Source organism: Schistocerca serialis, chromosome 1, assembly GCF_023864345.2.
Source record: "Schistocerca serialis cubense isolate TAMUIC-IGC-003099 chromosome 1, iqSchSeri2.2, whole genome shotgun sequence".
Lineage (NCBI taxonomy): Eukaryota > Metazoa > Arthropoda > Insecta > Orthoptera > Acrididae > Schistocerca > Schistocerca serialis.
Window position 1 is genome coordinate 931687034 of NC_064638.1, and position 15416 is coordinate 931702449.

General features: G+C 37.9%; 1 protein-coding gene across 1 annotated transcript in view; it reads left to right on the forward strand.

Moving 5' to 3' along the window:
- Positions 1-15416, forward strand: part of LOC126449497 (mitochondrial sodium/calcium exchanger protein-like) — a 160871-nt gene that overhangs the window by 108276 nt on the left and 37179 nt on the right. The window contains exons 5-6 of the mRNA XM_050091020.1: positions 2149-2316; positions 12992-13069. Of these exons, the coding sequence (XP_049946977.1) occupies positions 2149-2316; positions 12992-13069 (246 nt within the window). The remainder of the gene's footprint in view (positions 1-2148; positions 2317-12991; positions 13070-15416) is intronic.

The window sequence follows — 15416 nt, forward strand, 5'->3', positions numbered from 1 at the left end:
TTAAAACTAGGAAGCAGGAAGTGAATAAAGAGGAGAACATACCGGAACAATCTTTAGCTTTTCTTCCTTTCGTTGGCAACACTTCGTTTAAAATAGCGAGAATCCTCCGAAAATTTCAGGTAAAAGTGGTTTTCCGCCCACCATCGAAGATTGCGGACCTTGTGGGATCAGTTATGGACAATCTGTTACTACGAAAGGCTGGAATTTACAAGATACCATACCAATGTGGTATGGCTTACATAGGTCAAACCACACGCACCGTGAAAGAACGCTGCACTGAACATCAACGTTACACCCACCTTTCGCAGCCAAGCAAGTCCGCTATTGCTGAACATTGTATTTCTACTGGACATTCAATGGAGTATGAGAAAACAATGATTTTGTCCACAGCAATGTCTTTCTGGGACTCCATTATTAAAGAATCCGTAGAAATACGACTGGCGGAAAATCTATTAAACCGTGACAGCGGCTACCAGCTGGACAGTGCATGGAATCCCATCATCTCCACGATTTGCTTAAATCGAAGATGACACATTGCGTCGACCGCCGTGGCAAACAGCAATGCAGAGGGCGACTGAGTTCCGCTATTCCACCAGCGAGGGCGCTGCCGGCGGTCAGTGTGGTTCAACTATCAAGTTTTCGACGCATGCGCAGAATAGTAACAGTACGCTATATATTGCGGAACGGACGACGTTTTCGCCAGTCTGCGACGGCTCACCTGAAGATGACTGGCAGGTGCCCAGTTGAAATATCATGCGAAGTATTGAACGACGACTGGCTGCAAGCCCAAAATTTGTTTGAACACTTGGAGTATTGTCTAAAAATTTGTGGTAAAGTGGTCAAGAACTTTTTGAGATTTTTGCCAGCAGCCTTTCTTTTTTATATAGTATGCACACATTTATACACTGTATATATTTTTAAAATATATGTAAAATATGTCTGTCTGCACATTTGTTAGATTATTGTGTAAAACTTTGCTGTAAATTGATCAAGAACTTTCATAGATTTTTGCTACAAACCTTTCCTATTTATATAGTATATATATACTTACACATCATGTATATTAAAATGTGTAACTTATGTTGATTCAGTGGTTGTAGTGTAACAGAAGTGTTTCGTCACCATGAATTACAGAACTGTTATATAAACTGTATAAAATCTTAGTTCTATTTATGTAAGTCTGTGCTTTTCCATGAGAGGTAGTGTACAATAGACTAAAGATCATGAACCTAAAGGCTTAAAGGAGAACAAATCAAGCAACAAATGACAACCACCTATGTGGCAGTTCTAGTTTATGGCATGTGGTCACTTTTGTTGAGATCAGAAAGTGTATGGGTTGTTGATTGGATTGTGCGAAGTTTGAGGTTGGCAGTAAGCTTAACTGAAACTAGTCATTTAGAACAAGATGAGGGTTTTGTGTCTAATTTTTATTGCAAATACAATAGCCTAAACTTATTTCCTTCTCTAGACTACATGTAAGAATTCCATGTTTAGTTTATATCTGTTAGATTCTCACAGCACGTGTTCATCAGGTATTGGAGTCTGACTATTGTAAGCTTAACTGAGTTTGTATGTTTCAGTTACAACAACAACATTTTTATTTCTTGATGTTACAAAATTAATCATAGCCATTATTGGATATCAGTATCAGTTCTCTTAGGCCTTGTATGGATGTATGATGACTGATGACATTAATTATTTCTTTACAGTTTATAGCAGCTTGAGTAGCTTGTAGATGATCTATCACAGTTTCTGACGTACATAAACATAAGTCATCACTGTTTTTAAATATACTCATTTATATCACATTTTTATCCCCTTTTTCCGTCTAAAATGATATACTTTGGTATTTGTTTTTACATTCCATTTTTAATTTTCTTTTGTGTAATGTCTAAAAGGTATTCTGTCTCTACTGTCAGAATTTATCATTATTAAATGATACTCATGTTAACCTTTTTACCAATTTGTGTGATTGTGCCTTAGATGGAAGGAGAGAATTTGTTATCTATGTAATCCAATTTTTTTCCAAAATACCTATCAGAATTACTTAATAAGGGTTTTCTACTTAATTGTGTAATACTGCTGTGTGTCTTTTTTGTCATGGCAAGTTGAGCACATTACTAAAATTATGAATTATGTGTGTTTCAGGCTCTGGAATCCTTATAACAACAGTTGTAGTGGGCATTATTTGTATAATGAATCCAATATATTTGTTTGGTCGCCCTTTCCTTCGAGACAGCATATTTTACATCATAGCGATCACATGGATAATTTGTGCCTTTAGTAAAAAATTTGCTACAACATGGGAAACTTCAGGTGTGATATTCTAATAGTTTTTTACCTTGAAACACACAAGAAAGAAGCATGACTGTTAATCTCTAAGAAAAGCATTGAATAACTATGTTGCTAATAACAAATATGTGTTTAATCACACATTGTAGATGATATTAACTCAGTTATATAACATCTTGTTGCTAATATACAGTGAGGAGTCAGTTTGTTAATGGTGTGCATGAAAGGCATCCTGTGAAACTTTACTGAATGCCTTGCCTGAAAACTACTTAGAAGAGGTAGTTAGGAACCTCACTCATGATGGAAATGATCTAATGACAAAAAATAGATCTGACCTCTTTGAGGATGTCCACATCAAAACTGGTATTAGCGACGATGATGCAGTTGTGGCAACAATGATTACCAAAGTACAAAGGACAACTAAAACAAGCAGAAAAGATATATATGTTTACTAAACTAGATAAAAGATAAATTGTTTCCTATCTCCTTGAGGAATTGGAAACTTTCAGCATTGGGTGGGAACATGTAGATGAGCTCTGGCTCATGTTTAAAACAATAGGTGACAATGCACTGGATCAATATGTATCCAGCATGACAGTTCATAATGGGAGGAAACCTCCCTGATATACAGTCACTGTAAAGAAACCATGAAAGAAACAGTGATTACTGCATAATAGGTGTAAAACAAAGCCTAGAGCAATAGATAGAGCGATGCTAAAAGAAACATGTTTGGCTGTCAAGAGAGTAATATGTGAAGCCTTCAATGACTATCGTAGCAGAATATTGTCAAGTGATCTTACACAGAAACAAAGGCTGTTCGTGTCCAGTCCCCATCAAATGAGACAGGATCTGAAATTGAGGATAGCAAGGCAAAAACTGAAATGCTTCACTCTGTTTGCAAATTTTCCTTTACAAAAGAAAACCCAGGAGAATTGCCCAGTTTAATCCTCATACCACTGAAAAGATGAATGAAATAAGTATTAGTGCCAATGGTGTTGAGAAACAGCTGAAATTGTTAAAACTGAACAAACCTCCAGGTCCTAATGGAATCCCTGTCAAATTCTATTCTGAATTTGTGGCTGAGTTAGCCCCTATTATAACTATAATCTATATAGATCCCTCAAACAAAAAACTGTGCCAAGTTCTTGGAAAAAGACACGTGTCACACTCATCTATGAAGGGGTAGCACAAGTATACACAAAAATACCGTCCAGTATCCTTGACATCGATTTATTGCAGAATCTTAGAGCATATTCTGAGCTCAAAGATAATGAGGCATCTTGCACAGAATTACCTCCTCAATGTCAAACAGCAAGGATTTTGAAATCATTGATCATATGAAACTCAAGTTGCATTTTTCTCACCTTACATGCTAAAAAGCTGTGGATCAAGGCAGCCAGGTAGATGCAGTGCTTCTTGATTTCTGAAAAAAGCGTTTGACTCAGTACCTCACCTACACTTATTGTCAAAAGTAGTATCATGTGGGGTACCAAGTGAAATTTGTGACTGGATTGAGGCCTTTTAATAGGGAGGACACAGTGTGTTTTCTTGGATAGAGAGTCATTGTCAGACGTAGAAATATCTTTGGATGCAGCCCAGGGAGGGGTGTTTGGTTCCTTACTGTTCATGTTGTTTATTAATGGCATTGAAGACAATATTAATAATAAAATCAGGCTTTTTATAGATGATACACTTATCTGTAATTACATAGTATCTGACAGAAGCTGCTTAAATATTCAGTCAGATTTTGATAAGATTTCAATGTGGTGCTGCAATTCGCAACTTGCTCTAAATCTTCAGAAATGTAAAATTTTCCAGTTCACAAAGCAAAAACTGGTAGTATCCTATGACTATAATAGCAGCGAGTCACTGTTTGAATTGACCAACTCATACAAAAGCCTGGTTAATACTTTTTAGGGATATGGAATGGAATGTTCGCATAGGTTCAATGATGAGTAAAGCTGGTGGTAGACTTTGGTTTATTGGTAGAATACTGGAGAACTGCAATCAGTCTACAAAGGAAATTGCTTACAAATCACTCTTGTGACTGGATCTAGAATATTGCTCAAGTGTCAAGTGTGTGGGACTCACACCAGATAGGACTAAAGGGATATCAAATATATACAGAGAAAGGCAGCACAAATTGTTTAATCTGTGGGAGCGTGTTACAGAGATACTGAAGGAACTGAACTGGAAGACTCTTGAAGATTGATGTAAACTGTTTCAAGAACCATCTTTAATGATTGTTCTATGGATATACTACAACCCTCTAAGAATCACTCACATAGGGATTGTGAGAATAAGATTAGAATAATTACTTCATGTACAGAGGCATTCAAACAACCATTCTTCCTGCGCTTCATATGTGAATGGAACAGGAAGAAACCCTAATAACTGGTAAAATGGGATGTACCCTTTGCCGTACACCTCATGGTGGTTTGCAGAGTATAGATGTAGATGTGGTTTGGGTAATGAGAAGGCATCAGGCAAGGAGTGGTATGAATAGCAGGAATGGGTGGGGGCAGGGGGGATGGGGGGAGGATGTTAGTGCTGCCTATCAGAGAATGCAAGGACTTGGTAGGAACAGGATAGTGCCATTAGGTGCAATTTCGGGAAGCTGAGCTTGTGAATTGGAGATGAGAACAGAGAGGAGAGAGGCAGCGAAAAGCAAATGATTTGTAGGGGTATTATCGATATAGAAGATGTGTAGTACTGGAGTGGGAGCAGAGACGTGGATAGTTAGGTGGGAGACAGAGGCTAGTAACAGGTGGGACCAGGGGAACAAAGGATATGTGGGAGATTTTTCATATATGTAGTTCAGAAATGGTGGTGTTGGTAGGAAGAATCCAGATGCAAGGGACGTGAAGCAGTTGTTAAGGTGGAGCACTTCATACTGGGTGGCATGTTCAGCAACCGGGTGGTCCAACTGTCTCCTCGCCACCGTTTGGCAGTGACCCTTGAAGCAGACAGGCAGTTTGTTAATTATCATGCCTGCATAGAAAGCAGCACATTGGTTGCAGCTTAATTGGTGGATCATGTGGCTGCTTTCACAGATGGCCTTGCCTTTGATGGGGTAGGATATGCCTGTGACAGGACAGGAGTAAGTGGTACTGGGACAGTGGGAGAATGTATGAGACATGTCTTGCATGTAGACCTACTGCAGGGATATGTACCATGAGGGAAATGGGAGCAGTGCTGGAGTAGGTATGGACAAGGATATTATGTGGGTTCAATAGGCAGTAGAATACTTCTGTGGAAGGGATGGGGAGGATAGTGGGGAGGATATCACTCATTTCAGGGCACAATGACTGGTAGTCAAAACCCTAGCAGAGAATATAATTTAGTTGGTTCTGAGTCATGTGAGGAGCATTCCTTTGTGGTCACATAGTGTGTATGTTGGTGGCTGCTTTCGAATTAGACTTACTGTTGGTGGTTGGTAGGTTTGGTGTGGAAGGAGGTACTGATGTAGCCATCCTTGTGGTGGAAGTCAACATCAAGGAAGGTGGGTTTTTGCCTTGAGAAGGACCAGGTGATGTGAGTGGAGGAGAAGGTGTTGAGGGATCTGGAGGAATGCAGATACAGTGTCCTCTACCTCATTTCACATCGTGAAGATGTCGTCAATGATTCTGAAGTAGGTGTGGGATTTATGATTCTGGGTGGTTGGGAAGAATTCCCCTAGATGACCCACGAGTAGATTTGCATAGGATGATGCCATGCAGGTGCCCATTGCTGTACCATGGATTTGCTTTAGGTCATGACTTCAAGGGAGAAGTAGTTGTGAGTGAGGTTATCGTTGATCGTGGTGACCAGGAAGGAGATTGTAGGTCTGGAGTCAGTAGGTCATTGGGAAGGTGATCAGCAGTGACAAGACCATGTAAAGAGGGAAGTGACATCAATAGTATAGGCAGGGTGCTTGGTGGTTAAAGTATAGGAATTGTGGAGAGTTAAATAATTGATGTCCTTTATACAGGAGGATGATTACTGGGAATAGGCTGAATGTGTTTGTTCACAAGAGAAGAGAGTCTCTCAGTGGAGGCACAGTAAGTAGCTGCAATGGGGCATCCTGGATGGTTGAGTTTATGAACTTTAGGAATCATTTAGAAGGAAGAAGTTCTGGGAGTGCTGGGGATGAGGAGAGAGGTAGACTAAGGGGAGAGATTCTGGGATATACCTAAGAATTTGAGGCGGGCTGGAGATCCTGCTGGATTTCTCAATTAGGGTCACTGTGGCAGGGTTTGTAGGTGGATGAATCTGACAGCTGGTGGAGTCTATCTTCCAGGTAATACCTGCAGTTTGTAACCACTTTGGTGGAGACTTTTTCAGGAGGTAGGATTATAAGCTTGGGGTCAGTTTTTAGGTGGTGGATTGCGGTTCTTTTTGTGGATGTAAGGTTGATTTCTATGTTGAGAAATTGAGGATATAGGGTTCAAAGTTAAAAAATTCTGGAATGTTAACAAGGGGTGATTTGTATGCAGTAGGGGTGGACCACAGTTGGATGGAGGAGTAGACTCAGTCAGGCAGGGTTCTGATGATTTTGGGGAATAGGTTCACGACCTTGTTGCAGGTCTGTTTAATTCTGTACGATGGTCAGAGGGAGTTTCTGACAGTGTGGCAAATGCAATAGGTCTGCAAGGCAGATTTCTTTGAGCTGGTGCTGTGCAAGCTGCCCTACTTCCTGAATGACAAGAGTTTTAATCTGGGAGATGGGATGCATGAATTTGGGATTTAAGAGCAGGAGAATTTTATGGATGGACAGGAGGTATTGCAAGGAGGTCCTGACCTGATTTTTATGGTTTTGCCAGACTATCTTGGTGAGGGCTATGGACAGATAGAATCTGAACAGGTAGAGCTAATTATTGGTGAAAAGGTCGCAAGTGAAGATGGATAATTTGATGGTTAGTCCATTTTGGGGGATTTTGTGAGCTAGGCAACAGTTCAGGAACAACATGTGCTACTGGGTTCTGGCTATGGATAGGGAAACATTTTTATATTAATGCAGATGGAAGGAGCAATGATCCATGATAGAGGTTAAAAAACATAACAATACGTGAGAAAATCACAAAATGGATGAATTATAGTGAGAAAAGTTGAAACAAGAGGGAGTAGGTACAGTATTGAAAGGTGAAATCAAACTAAAATCAATGTGAAATCACAATGACATCAAAGAGAAAGATAAATAAAAAGATGACAACAGTGAGATGTAGGTCTGTGTGTGGTTGCGTTTGAAGGGAGGGGGCACCAGATGTATTTGGACTGACCTCTACCTCAAGGACACAAATGGCTCTGGGCATTATTGGACTTAACATCTGAGGTCATCAGCCCCTAGAACTTAGAACTACTTAAACCTAACTAACCTAAGGACATCACACACATCTATGCCTGAGGCAGGATTTGAACCTGGTACCATAGCAGTCGCTCGGTTCCAGACTGAAGCTCCTAGAACTGCTCGGTCACACTGGCCAGCCTACCTCAAGGACAGTCACGTCTGTCCACATCAAACTTACCAACCACCAGCAATACATCTACTTCAACAGCTGCCATACACTCCATACCAAGAAGTCCCTAACATACAGTCTAGCCACCTATGGTCATTACATCTGTAGTCCCTTTATAAATATGCCAATGGTCTCATGGAGACCTTCACAGATGTAATTATACTCATAATGTTATCCAGAAATATACCTCTCATGCCTTGTCTTTCCAGTCACATACCTTCTGCCACATACCCCTGTCCAGCCACAAAGGAGGACTGCTCTCATGATACAGTACCACCCAGGACTGGAGCAAGAGAATCACATTTTCCACCAGGGTTTCAGCTATGTGTCATGGTGCTCCTCGTGCCTCCCCCTTTCCCCTGCCACCCTAATAGCAGATTGCAGTCCCACCAGACACAAGTCTGTTGGGCTGCAGCAGTCTGAGACAGTGGCCATGTGTGTGAGCTGTGCTTGTGTGAATGTGAGTGTATTTTCTAAAGCAGAAGGAGGACTTTGTCTGAAATTTTTAATATTTGAGCAGTCATTTTCATTCTGTCTGTCTGCAACTCAATCCTCCTCTATGTGGCGAGTAGAAATCTGTCCTTTCCATGCTGTTGCAAAATTATTAAAGTTATTTAAAATCAGTGTTTGCAGTTACTGAAGAGGAGTGACAAAAATGGATGTGAAACACCTTTAATAATTGTGAATCAAGTATGGACATTATGGTGACACAAATGAATATAAGAATAGTTACATATGTTTTTACATTTTAGAACATGTAACATAATGTTCATACAAACTGAGTTGGACTTCAGCATTTTTTTTTACTCCTTCAGATGTATGTTCTAGGGAGTATTAATGGGAGCTTCAGTTAACACCTTGAGTCCTTTCTCTTAGTATCATTGCCATTTAGTTCATGACTATCATCTGCAGCTATATCTTATTCTGAGGTATTGTGGGATCATCTGGGCCAAAGCTTGTTAGTCATGGAATGAGTGATTACATACATAATTGACAAAATGTAAATGATAAGAAAATGATAGTATATTCATGTAAGTAACACAGTACAATAAAATGATCCTTAAACTACTCCAAGGAATACTCATAAAGAAGAATATCACCGGGAAGGCCTTTCAGCTTACGTTTTGAAAGCTGATCAATCACATTTTTTAGTTCTGCTGCTAAATAAGTGCTGCATAACAGTACTAAGTTTTCTATGTAAAGGACTATCGTCAAATTACAAATAGTCTAATGCATTTTTCACTTTGTAGCAGAATATGCTCTCTTTTGGACATATCCTGGCAAATTAAAAATTGTGTGTCAGACTATGACTTTAACTTAGATCTAGTACTTCTTTAGTAAAACTCTTATTTGCTGCAATATCCAGGTGTGATCCTTTCTATTGGTATCTGTCTCCAACTTTCCAAATTTCACAGAAGATTTACTTCATAATTTTCTGGGTTAAAACTCTTGGAAGAAAGGGTATTGTAGTTTGGTTTAGCCATGAGCAAGGGTTGTTTCAAGAATGACTCTGCAGTCAAATTTACTCTGTTTTGAAACTTTTTGACAGATTACAATTGTGTATCAGAATTTCATGTTATGGGAAATACTCTTACTGATTGAGCTATCCAGGCATGATCCACGACCTACCCTCACAGGTTCAGTGCTGCCAGTACCTCTCTCATATAAGGGGCCTCTTAAACAAAACAGATCAACTCCTTATTAACATTAGTGAAAAGGACAGTATAAATAATGCCCAGATTTTGTGCTTAACTGAGCACCATGTTACTGATAAATGTGCCTTGCCATCTATAGTAAGTTATACTTTAGTAACATACTACTGTAGGGAAAGTAAAGATAAAGGTGGAGTAGCAATTTATGTTAAGGATAGTGTAGCATACAAAGCTATAGATATTAAGAAATATTGTGTGGAACAACAATTTGAGGCATGTGCCACAGAAATAACTAAATTCTACCCAATAATAGTGTTGGCTGTCTACAGGGCTCCTTCAGGTGACATAAAAACTTTTCTGCATTCAATGGAACTCCTTCTGTTATGGTTACTTTCAAAAGTGAAGGATATTGTAGTATTAGGTGATTTCAATATAAACTTTTTGACAGAAAATAAGAATAAAAGAGACTTTGAGATTGTGATGACCTTACACAATCTGACATCAGTAATAAACTTCCCAACAAGAATTACATCCGAGTGCCAAACTATGATAGACAACATTTTTTAGATGTAAATAGACATCAGAATTATATTGTCTGGCAGGTTATAAGTGGGCTTTCAGATCATGATGGACAAATTCTCACTATTTATGACGTTATTCTGTTCAAAAAGAATTTCCTCAATGGAAATTCATAAGAGTAATTAATGAAGAGGCGAAAGGAATTTTCAACCACAGGTTGCAGCAAATGGATTGGTCTTTAGTTTATAGCCATGATGATGTTGATACTAAATTTAACTGTTTTATAAATGAATTCTGTGCTCTTTTTGAAGAAATATTTCCCAAGAAATGGGTCAGAAACAGTGCTTCCAATTCTGTAAGCAAGCCTTGGATTACAAAAGGTATAAAACAGTCATGTAAAACCAAAAGGGAAACTTATGCTGCAATAAGATTCTGTAAAGATGTAGAAAAATGGGAACACTATAGAATATACTGTAAAATTTTGAAGAAACTAATACAGAAATCAAAAGCTCTTTATTATGAGAAGAAAATAGATAATTCTAATAATAAAATAAAAGCAATTTGGAGCATTGTAAAAAAAGAAACAGGAAGAGATACAACAAGTAAAGAAGATATAAATAATATCAGATATGAAGGTATCCTAGTAGATAACCCCAAAACGGTGGCTGAGATTTTTAATAAACACTTCCTACAGTAACTCAACAGATTGGTTGCAAGCCCGATGTTGATGAAGCTGTAACTCTTTGTCAAGCCGTATATTCAAACACAATTTCAGAAATGCACCTTAATCCTGTCACTGTAGAAGGAATTAAAAAAATCATCATGTCTCTAAAAAGTACGAATTCTGCAGGGGTTGATAATATATCTAGTAATTTATTTAAATATTCTTGTGTGTGGATAAGGGACATTCTCTCTCATATTTGCAATGCTTCCCTTCAGAAAAGTGTTGTTCCCAGTAGACTTAAGTATGCCATTGTGAAGCCCCTGTACAAAAAGGCGATAAAGCTGAACTAACTAACTATCGACCTATCTCTTTGCTGACAGCTTTCACCAAAATTCTAGAAAAGCTAATACATGTAAGAATTACTGATCATCTCATGAAGAATGGAGTTATCAGCAAGAGCCAATTTGGCTTTCAAAAGGACCGTTCAACAGAAGACGCAGTCTACGCACTTGCAAATGAAGTCCTAGAAACCCTTAATGAAAAAATGCTAGCACTTGGTGTCTTCTGTGATTTATCCAAAGCGTTTGATTGTGTTGATCACCAGATTCTCTTGCAAAAAGCAAAATAAGCAGGAATAATTGGTGTTGCAGGCAATTGGCTACAGTCGTACCTCCAAGACAGAAAACAAAAAGTTGTGTTGATTAGCTCGGGTGGAGTATATGACACTTCCTCAGATTCTGAATGGAGTTCCATTACATGTGGAGTGCCCCAGAGCTCAATTCTTGGGCCACTATTATTCCTGATTTTTATAAATGATCTACCATCATGTACAAGCCTGCCGTGTAAATTTACATTATTTGCTGATGATACCACAATTTTTATGAGCAGTAGAACAGAAAACAATCTTGAGGAACTCATTAATCACATACTCTCAGATATGGTTAATTGGTTCAAGGTGAATGGTCTCTCATTAAATTCCAGTAAGACCAGCTTTATTCAATTCTGTACAAAAACAGAAAAAGAGAGAGAGATAAGTGTGACATGTGGTAATCAACCAATAGTTAGAACGGAAACAACAAAATTTCTTGGAGTGCACATTGACAAGAAAATGAACTGGTCTTCACATATTATTGATCTCTGTAAGAGGCTTAGCTCTGCTGCCTATGCTTTACGGGTTGTCACTACATGTGTTGAACCTAACACTACAAAAGTGGCATATTATGGCTATTTTCATTGTCTCATTGAGTACGGAATTATTTTTTGGGGCAACCAGCCATTAGCAAGGAAACTGTTCATTGCACAGAAGCGAGCTTTAAGAATTATACGTGGATTGCGCCCAAGAGACTCTTGTAGAAATAGTTTTCGTAATCTTAAAATATACACAACTACATGCCAATAGATTTTTTCTCTCATATGTTTTGTTTGTAAAAATATAGATATATTTCAACCAAACAGTAATTATCATGAGCATAACACATGGAGAAAGAATGACATACACAGTGAACTCAGAAATTTGAGCTTGGCACAGCTACACTGGAACAAAACTCTTCAACGCTCTTCCTCCCGAAATAAAGACAAAGATTCATAACAAGAGTGAGTTTAAGAAAACACTAAAAATATTTCTGCTAGAAAAAGCTTTTTACAGTCTAAATGAATTTTTAACTAAATAAATTGTAATATTTTAATATTATATAATACAAGTTGACATAATGCCACTAAGAATTTTATTTAGCCTGAGTTCTGTATCTGTGTGTGCTCCATATCTGTTTTCTGTAGTGTTTTAATGATTCTAAGAAAATATGTATTTTATTTTTCTGTATTGCTGCCCAAAGAATTTACTGTATAAATTTTTATATAATTATTTACCCAAATTTCTGTATATGCTATAAAATTATCAGATTGTATTTGTAAAAAACTGACTCGTTCCACGTCCTTGTGTATCCAACACAGTTGGACCTATGGAACACGAAATAAATCAAATCAAATCAAATCAAATCCAATCCTCCATACTTCACAGAATCTCTTGTGCATAGCTCCCTGTTTCTAAGGCAAAAATATTTTTTTGTCTAGTGCAATAAGTGAGTTTTGAATTTTGTGTTGCATAAGACATTATTATCAATCACAACCACCATAATGGAAGTGAACGTAATGGGATGAAAGACAGAGTTTGGAGTATTTCATTAGTTGGCTGCATTATGTTTTGTGAACTGGCAGCACAGAATATTCTTTCTAAATGCATCGAGTTTCCCCAAAATATGATAATACAAGATGTAATAAAGTGAAATATTATCTCTTTTTCATATTATTACAAATAAAGCAGTATACCATATGCAACTGGTAGGATTTCATACTGAAATTGTTTATTACAGGTTTTCTTATTCTGTATGTACTGTATTTCCTTGTTGTGCTGACTGACAGAGCCGTACGGAAAAGTCTCATTGATAGAGGTATGAACTCTTTATATATTATTTCTTAATAGTTGAAATTTTATTCTGTGTATAATGAACCATGCAAAACTTGGTGATATCATTTATATGCAAATGCAAACCTCCCAGATTTTCCTCTCACTGGCTGTGTAGGAAAGACCCTTGAGCAGAGATGGTCAATTATTGCATAATTTAGACACTATAAATGAAGGATTTATTCAGTAATTTTAAATATATTTTTTTAAAATATTGCTACACCCTCCATAACATCATTTATTTAGAAGTAGCAGTATAAAAGTTTTTTATATATAAGCAACATTTTACAGGTGTCTTCTTTGTTTTGTTGGAAACATATGATACTGCTTTGAAGCAAAAAATTTTCAATGAGTTTCATGAATGGAGATTTTAGGCTCCTATTTTTTTTTCACTGTACTGAAAGTTACTTCAGTTACTCCATGGAAAATACACATTCAGAGAACTTCCTCACCAAAATGGTACACTTCACTGTAGTATTCTGTGTGTTAATCTTTTTATCATTGTCAATAACAGCAGGTAATCTATAGTAAGTAGCCAAGGTTCAATATTTGTGGTGACTCTGATACTTACTGACCATTCTCCAATGTTATACCTACCTCTCATTTCATTGCAGTTGACACTTAGAAGTGTCAAAGAGAGGATTTATGGGACAAGATTTAAGATTTTGGTTGAAAAGACAGCTTATGTGCTCCAAATTATTGCTGTTGGGTTTCCGTTTGTCCTGAACATAGTACGAGGAATGACATTCTTAGTTTTGGAAGTTCAGTTAGGTGCCTATACTTTGTGTTAAATGCAAGATTATGTGAACTACCACACTTTTGTGATCTAAAGACTAGATATTTAAAGGGACTAAACATTTCAAAGTGCCTCAGTGGGTGACTGAGCTAACCTGCTGCATTATTATGAAGGCTATGTGGAAGGTGATCTCATTTTTCATGTAGCGTCTATATGACTAAACAGCTATCCCAGTGCACAGTCCATGATTCCCATTGCAATGGCTACCAGAGGACACAAAATTTTATTTTTAATACTTCATGGCATAAGCTACTCATTTAAAGGTACGATCTTATATTAAAAATTAACACAGTAACACAACAACAAACTTTGTATGTGTTGATACAGCTCAACTCACAGTGAACAAACTTCTCAGATTATATTCATCCAGTATTTGAGAATGAGAGTGCTTGATGTCTGCCAACAAACTTACACACAATTTTAAGCCTTTACAAAAATTTTCCTCACTGACACCCCCCAAAATGCTGAAAGGAAAAAATTTTATTGATTACTACATTTCCACTGATCAGGATAATGTATGATATTTTAATTTATCGCTTCTTCACTACTAAGTCTGTTTTCAACACATTTTGCTGGCAGTATTAACATATGCAACTGGATGTACCTGCAAAATATGCCATTGCATAACACATACACTGAGGTGACAAAAGTCATGGGGTACCTCCTAATATTGTGTTGGACCTCATTTTACCTGGCACAGTGCATCAAACTGATATGGTATGGACTCAACAAGTCATAGGAAGTGATCTGCAGAACTACTGAGCCCTGGTGCTACTACAGCTGTCCATAACTGGGAAAGTGTTGCTGGTGCAGGATTTGTGCACAAAATGACCACTTATTTATGTCCCATAAATGTTTGATACGATTCACGTCAGTAGTCTGGGGTGCCAAATTATTAGCTCAGACTGTCAAGAATGGTTACACTCAGTTACTTGGAGACCATCTGCAGCCATTCATGGACTTCAAGTTCCCAAACAATGACGGAATTTTTATGGACAACGATGTGGCATATCACCAGGCAACAACTGTTTGTGACAAAAGTCATAGAATAGTGGTATGCGCATATACAGACAGCAGTAGTACCATGTACCACAGGAACCCATTGAGTACTGACAGCTCCACCAATGCATTGCCATTTTATACCTTGTGTACATGGTACTACTGCTGTCTGTATATGCGCATACCACTATTCTATGACTTTTGTCACAAACAGTTGTTGCCTGGTGATATGCCACATCGTTGTCCATAAAAATTCCGTCATTGTTTGGGAACTTGAAGTCCATGAATGGCTGCAGATGGTCTCCAAGTAACTGAGTGTAACCATTTCCAGTTAATGATCAGTCCATTTGGACCAGAAGACCAATCGAGAAGACCAATCTATTCAATGTAAACACAGCTCACACCATTATGGAGCCACCACTAGCTTGCACAGTGCCTTTTTGACAACTTGGGTCCATGGATTTGTGGGTTCTGTGCCACACCTCAGCCATCCCTTCAGCAACTGAAATTTTGACTCATCTCACCAGGCCACAGTTTT